The sequence below is a fragment of the Xyrauchen texanus genome, chromosome 40 (assembly GCF_025860055.1).
Source record: "Xyrauchen texanus isolate HMW12.3.18 chromosome 40, RBS_HiC_50CHRs, whole genome shotgun sequence".
In the NCBI taxonomy this organism is placed as follows: Eukaryota; Metazoa; Chordata; class Actinopteri; order Cypriniformes; family Catostomidae; genus Xyrauchen; species Xyrauchen texanus.
Genome location: NC_068315.1, coordinates 3053484 through 3060843, shown reverse-complemented (window position 1 = coordinate 3060843; position 7360 = coordinate 3053484). Strand labels below are relative to the sequence as shown.

General features: G+C 37.4%; 1 protein-coding gene across 1 annotated transcript; it reads right to left on the bottom strand.

Annotated features, from left to right (window-relative positions):
• Nucleotides 1–4155: 4155 nt before the first annotated feature.
• On the bottom strand, nt 4156–5507 carry LOC127633208 (forkhead box protein I2-like). Its single transcript, XM_052112131.1, has 2 exons — nt 4862–5507; nt 4156–4679 (listed from the first exon to the last, which is right to left on the bottom strand). Exons 1-2 carry the CDS (start codon nt 5487–5489, stop codon nt 4156–4158), a joined length of 1152 nt encoding a protein of 383 aa, XP_051968091.1. The 5' UTR covers nt 5490–5507.
• Between the last annotated feature and the right edge of the window lie 1853 nt (nt 5508–7360).

Here is a 7360-nt window from a genome sequence, read left to right as displayed (position 1 = left end):
CGATTGAGCTTAACTTATAATGCTGGTAATTTGAAAAATGTAAAAAATGAAAAGTGTTTGACTTTGTCATGCTGGGAGATTCAAATCTTGACACATTTCAAAGTGCGTTTCAGTTTTTTTGCCATTTCAACTAATATTTAGAAAACAACAAGCTTTTATTTCATTGCTTTAACAACTGTTTTAATTTTGGTCAATGAGGGTTAAGTGTGAGCGGTGTTTGACAGAAATACAGCATGCAAATGAGCAAAATATAGTGTGATTATTTTTATGAAAGGGGGCATTTATTCCAATCAAAATATACTGATTGTGATTAATTGATGTTGTAATTTCTGGTGATTTGTGTTCTCAGTTAACACAACAACCTTTTCCCAGTGTCTCCGCATAAGGATCAAGTGTCATATGTCAGTAGAAAGTGATATTTCCTCTTCCTGCTATTGGAAACAGGATTAGATCAGATTATCAGATTGGATTAGATTAGAATAATCTCAATCTAATTTCTTGCTCTGAGGTCTGAGCAGCATCTGTTTATGATGAAGCTCTAGTTTATGTTGCACCATACAATTGAAACCTCTGATTATGGTCTTACCTCACAGGAGGAGGACTGGAAGAACATCACCACCCTTCGAGACCCCCACAGAGAGGCATGCTGGCCAATCCCTGCCCCAGGGTACCCTCACCTCACGAATAGGGGCCTGGCACCTGGGAGATGGGAGAGGTGAAGGGTGAAGGCCCCAGGGGCCCGGCGGTCAGACTGGTCCAAACCTTTAGCAGTTTTAAAATGGTGCAAAATCTTCAATTCAATGTCCATCTAAAAAAACATTCAGGATTTATTAGGACTCCAATGGTCAAGAAGGAAAATGTGCATGACGTAATTCTGGCTGCTTATATTGTCTGAATTGTCATAACTTTGTTAAATGTTTGAATTACTAAGTATTTTTCAGACAATTTTCAGATACTCTGTTGGTTAAAAATGGTGGAAATATATATAATTCATCATTTTGAAATGGCCACAACATTTTATTTCAGTAAAATAAGAATTTAAATAGATTTGGTTCACAACTGTCTTAAATGATAGGCTAATAATGTTTGCAAATGCAAATCATATTTCCATTATAATCATATTTGTGTGATAGATGTTGGCTGTTAAACAAGTAAACAAACACACACACACACACACACACACAAACAACACAAAATAATAATAATAAATAAAAATACATAAATAACATAAGCACTGACGAAGGCAGATTTTAACCTAAAATGTAGAACTGTGTTCTCGGGTCAATAGCATTTTTCATTAAGATGGGGCAAGTTGTCACAAACAGTTTGTGTTAAATATTTCATGAAATGGCCAAAACAACATTTTGACATTTTTGTATGTTGCCGAAGTTTGTGTTTCATAATTGTTTTATTGATAAAAATGAATAGGCCTATATCTGGAAGACTACAATGTAATTCAACAGCATTTATGAGCATTTATAATGTTGATCACCACAAAAATGTATTTCGATTTAGGGTTAGGGTTTTAAAAAAAGCACAAATTTGGGTTACAGTGAGGGGCTTACAATGGAAGTGAATGGGGGCCAATCTATAAACTCTAAATCTATACTCACTGTTTCAGAAGTATGGCAACAAAACGCCAACGATGTACTTGTTAAGATGATTTTAGTGTGATAAAATCGCTTACAACCCTTGTAAAGTAATATCCAATTGTGCAACTTCATTGCCATGACGAATTAACGCCGTTAAGCGTAAAATAAGCGTAAAAGCGACCTTTTAAAAATTGTGCTTGAATAATACGATTTATAACAGAACAAATAAAGCAATTGCTTTTATAACATTATAAGCTTTACATTTCTGCCCTTTAAACCCTCCAAATTCGTTGTAAGTGCCTCATGCACTGTAACATGATTTTTGTATTTATTAGGCTACTTATTTTTTTATATATATTCCTTTAAACCATATTGTATTTTACTTTTTTTTTTTGGCATATTTACCTCATCCACATATGCAAAAACAACAGCGGGAGAGAAGGTGTATTGGCGAAGTATCGATGTCTGATGACGTCAATTTGTAGCTACATATGAACAGAATTTTCACAGGTGCGCGCGCCTCACTGGACGCATCAAGCGCCTGTCGATTTGAACCATTGTTAAAGCAAATGCACAGAAACCAGCTACTTTCAGGCCTATTTCAACAAACTTTTATGTTGTTTCAACTGCAAATACAGTTTTGCTTTTTAGGTTAATGTGCAATGTGTGAAGTCTTTGAATAGCCTCATTAACGGGATTTGTAGCCTATTTTTTTGTCTCATATGTACAAATTAATAAATCTGACTAATTTACATTACAAAATGTATTCCCTTTGCAATCGCGTGTCATATTCTAATCGTGATATATTCTCTCAAGGAGAATCCACCCCAAAATCATGGAACAAGAATGTCCTCCTTTGTTGCAATAAAGGCGCACTGGGGGAAATGCGCTCTGAGTGCTTTAATTTGCTCCCAGATTTGCGGTCTCCATGTTTTCACTGGAGAGCAGCGGGAGGTCTCTGGTGATGCCAGATCCGTTTGCGTTCCAGCACCGTGGACACGAATCTCCTGTCAGTTCTGCTTCATTCATGCGCCGGAGTGCATTCAGTTATGAAGTGTTTAATTTAATCGACTTTTTTGATATGTTATGTGCAATGGATTGCACCAAAAAAGTTATTTGTGTAAGAAGTCTGACTAAATAGGCCACAGTTTAGGAAAACTTTTATGCGGACTGGAAACCATTTGTAGCCCCTAAAACGCCAGGATTTCCGTATACGTGCATGGCCAATAAAAACCACATTACATGCTGTAATGCAACCAGATGAATCATATACAATACCAATTCTGGTGTCTTTTAACACTTACACAGTCATCCAACAAAGTGATGACATAACGAACAGCTGTGAGACTGAAGAATATACGGGTATATATTTGTAAATTGCACACATAGTTGATCCGTATGAAAGAACATTTTACACTATTAAATACGCCGAGTGTAAATATATGCTCCAGACAAACAGTCGAACTGTTGAACTCCTCTATAATGAAGCTGTAATGACTTGTTAAAATCGGCTGTATTCAAAGTGACAAGCGGAAAATATCTCAGTCTCATCAACTGTTTTCATGCAGCTCAGACTGGACATGAGTTAATGGCAGAAGATGTTGAACCTCTGGATAAATCCGCAGATTATACTGCATGAGGCTATTTAAACCATCACCTAATTGAGTTTGTGCCATTCAGCACCCATGCGTGCACATAAACAGACTGGGACCACTTCACTAGTATAATGAGGACATTGAAGAGTTAAATGTTTCTGGCTGTTTGCAGAAAGCAATTAGGAGCGCGCGCAGTGGGGGCGCGGATTAATTCAAACGCTCGATTAAACTTGAAATTCTTTTGATAAATAATTGTCAACTCAATATGTTTGTTATAGCTGATCGGATGGGGGTTAGTTAAAGTGCATAGAAATCTACGGTTTCAGATAAATAAAAGCTTTAAAAAAATGTAAGTGCATACATGCATTCAGGTTTATGATGACACTGAGCAATTGAAACTTGTATATTAGCGCACAGTTAAAAGTTGTTCCATTAAACTGATTATTTGATTGCAAACATCTTCAAACAAACATATGCATGTAAACATGCTTAATTGATGCTTCTCATGCGAACACTGATCGCGTGGGAACAGAAAGATGCACGAGGCGTTTGTGTTTGTTGTGCTATTGAGCAGATAATCACACGACATGATGCATGTGGTGTTTTGGTTAGAAAATAAACTGATGGTACAGACGTTTCAGATATAGGCAAGATTTATTTAGACATCAGAAACAATCGATCGACTTAAATAAAATATATCTACATGTCTTCTACAAAAAACAACAACAAAAAAAAAAAAAACAGCATCTCAGAAGGCACTTGTTGTGGCCAAGGCTTTTCATGTTTATGCATAATGATGCATTTTCAGCATTTATTCGTCTAGCAGAACAAATGTAGGCTAATGTAAATTAAACATTTTGATGCAACTAAAAACACTGGATTGAAGTTGCATTGACACGTCTAATGTAAATTAGATCAGATTGTCCATATGCACTCACAGAGCACATTAGAGGTTAAACAAACCGTCTCTAAACCTCTGTTCCATCCCGGTTATGTATGAGATTGTTAACACTGAAATGGTTGGAGAGTGAGTTGATCAAACCACTGTTATTATGGGATGCAGTGTAGTAGTTTAGTCTGTTGGTGTTGAGATAACTGGGTTCTGACTGAGGCGCATTCTCATGTCCAGGCATGCCGTGCGTAAAATCCCCCAAGTGTCCAGAGCTGACGTCCCGGCCTCTGATCCCGTTGCTGTTTCCTGCCATTATCGAGTTCATGTTACCGATGAAGTTGTTAAAACAGGGGCTGTTCTCTGTGGTGGGTGACGGAGATGATTTTGGTTCGCTGGAGGTCGGGGAGTTTTGGAGACTCTGCGGGGAGGCGCTCATCAGGCTCGCCGTGTCCGACAATTTGAGCGAGTCCTCGGGTTTGACGGTCAAGACGCTGGCGTTTCCACTGTTCCCATCAGCTCTTCTCTTTCTCTTCCTTCTGAAGTTGCCATTATCGAACATTTTCTCGCAGTTGGGGTCCAAAGTCCAGTAATTTCCTTTCCCTGAACGGAACAAGTATTTTTTTTGTCAACTCAAATTCGCAGCATTATGCGCAAAACACAAACACGCAATAATGTAAATCTGACCAACATATACTTTTTCACATCTTAGGCCTGTTAAATGATTAAGCAATAATTGCTGTATGAATAAAATAATAATAATAATAATAAACTTTTAGGCTTACCAGGGTCATCTTCATCCCTCGCAACTTTCTTGAAGCAGTCATTCAATGACAGATTGTGTCTTATGGAGTTTTGCCACCCGGCTTTGCTTTTCTTGTAAAAAGGAAAGTTATCAGCCACATACTGATAAATTTGACTGAGGGTCAGTTTCTTATCCTGAACATTCTGGATAGCCATCGCAATAAGCGCTGAGTAGGAATAAGGCGGTCGAACCATCTTGAAAAGTTCCTGCTGACTTGAAATGGAGAGCCACCCGAGGTCTGCGCTTCCAAAGCCCGTTGGAGGAGGAAGAAACTGCCGCTGGTTCGACCCAAATCCTGACTGAATATACGAACCTCCGTTAGGGCCTGAAAGATACGGAGAGGAGCCAATACCCGGGCCGTTCATCCACAGGTAGGGGTTGGTGGTGGGTGAGGTGTACTCGCCAATTCCATAGCTGGAAGGATGCGCAGGTGGCCTCTGCGAGTGGTGGTGATGATGGAGGTTCTGTTGGTACATGCTGAAGTTGGTGTCGCAGTACACAGTCATGTCCAGGATGTCCTGCGCGTTGGGGTGCTGGAGGGAACTCGTTTGCTGGCTCGAAGGCTGCTGCCCGAACGCGTTCATAATCCGTTCTCCCTCTAGAAGCATGAAGACCTGCCGAGTGTGCGTGTCTCTGTGAGTTCACCCGAGAATGCCCGTCTTCACGGTAGGGGAGGGTTATTTAACCTGTCCCAGAACACATGTAATGAGTGAAAGACAACCCCTCCCACTGTCACGCTTCTCCTCAAATATGCCTCGTTTTGGCGTCGAGATCATCCGTGAGATAGCCTAAGCTTGAAAGGTGCCACAAAAGTTTTTAAACAACCATCTCATTGTAGGAGTGGAACATAGTAATACTAGTCATTAATTAATTATTAGTATTGTTAAGAACTTTTGGAATTCCTTTAGGAGGAAAATTCGTTTTTAGAGAACTTTTTAGTTCATGGTTATTTAAAAAAAAAATAAAAAAAATAATTGACATTAAATTAGTCTAAATAGACGAAACGCCCCCCACCCCCAACATGTCTTTAACATATTCACTCGAACTAAATGAGAACAGAAGTTTCACTTGAATTTACACATTTAAACAGCAGATAATTTGGCATGAACTGATATGTGCAGTTTTGGAAAATAGTTCAGTAATTCAGCTGTTGCATGATTAGATATGTGGTTATTATTGTTTGAGGTTGCTATTGTTTATTTATATTGTTTAAATATAAACGTTTTATATTCCCCGTAGATATTCTCTGTCACAGGGTTCAGTCAAGAAAGGAGAGTTTCCAAAATTGTAAAAAAAAAAAAAATTTTTTTTTTTTTAAGGAAATGTAGAGAAATGTATTTATTATTATAATGTATATTAATAAATAAACAGGCTGATAATAGTAATACAATAAACAAAATTTGCATCTTTTTTCAGACTTCAGAAGCCTCTCTGTTCTGTCAGAGACATTACCGCCACCTCCTGTCCAATAAAGTTTAAGATGAACACATTTCATGTATTTCATGTGCATGCAAAGACAGAGAGAGTCACAACATAAGGGCTATTCGTAAGGGCGAGCACATTTCTGCTAAAATACGGGACGTCGGTGTACCGAACAGACATGAAATGCATCTAAATATTTGCACATAACAATATGCATTGCGTATTTAAAGGTGCACTCAGTAATTTTCCACAAGAAAAAAGTTTCAGTTCTAAAGAAATTAATAGTAATTTTGAAACGTGTATAAAATCATCACTACTTACATGAGGTGAAGTCTCCTGTCATATCAGTAACTTTAGAAAAACTGTTTTATTCTACATGGAGAGGGTCCCCTCATGGGGGGCACCATGTTGGGATCACATGACCAACCAAATACTTCTCACTTAATCTCAGTAACTGCAATGTTATTGGAGACTTTCACTCATGCATATAAGCAATCAGGACTGACTGTGAATAGTGAACTTCTACAATGGCATCATAACTGAAAACTATTGTTTAATTAAAAGATGCTGCATCCACTCCCCTACTCGTCATAACGTCTAACTCACTTAAATAACATATCATAATAATCACAATAAACAATGTACAGTATATATATATAGACGGGTATGTAGACTGTGGCCTATGTAATAGCGTATGTACATTCCGTTGAATAGGCCAAAGGCAAAACAAGACCCTAAAAATAAAAACACTGAATAGCAACAAACACGTCTTTAGCGTGTAATTTCTAAAGTTTGATGTTGGTGCAGTTTCAGCTAATATATATATATATATATATATATATATATATATATATATATATATATATATATATATATATTATTTTTTTAAATATTGCACATTTTTGTAGCTAATGAATATCCTGAAAATTATCACATTTATTTTGAGACAAAATAATAATTTGTCACTTTCTATTTTGTTCAAGGTGATTGTATGTATATATAATTCAATAACTGTCCAACAAGTGAAAGGATATTATTTAGGGTAAAAAGCCCCCTT

What these genes read in the sequence shown, in the direction of transcription:
- LOC127633208 (XM_052112131.1), bottom strand. Translation starts at nt 5,489, where the DNA reads ATGCTTCTAGAGGGAGAACGGATTATGAACGCGTTCGGGCAGCAGCCT. An exon ending in GAGGGATGAAGATGACCCTG is followed by an intron (nt 4,680 to 4,861) that starts GTAAGCCTAAAA and finishes TGTTCCGTTCAG; the next exon opens with GGAAAGGAAATTACTGGACT.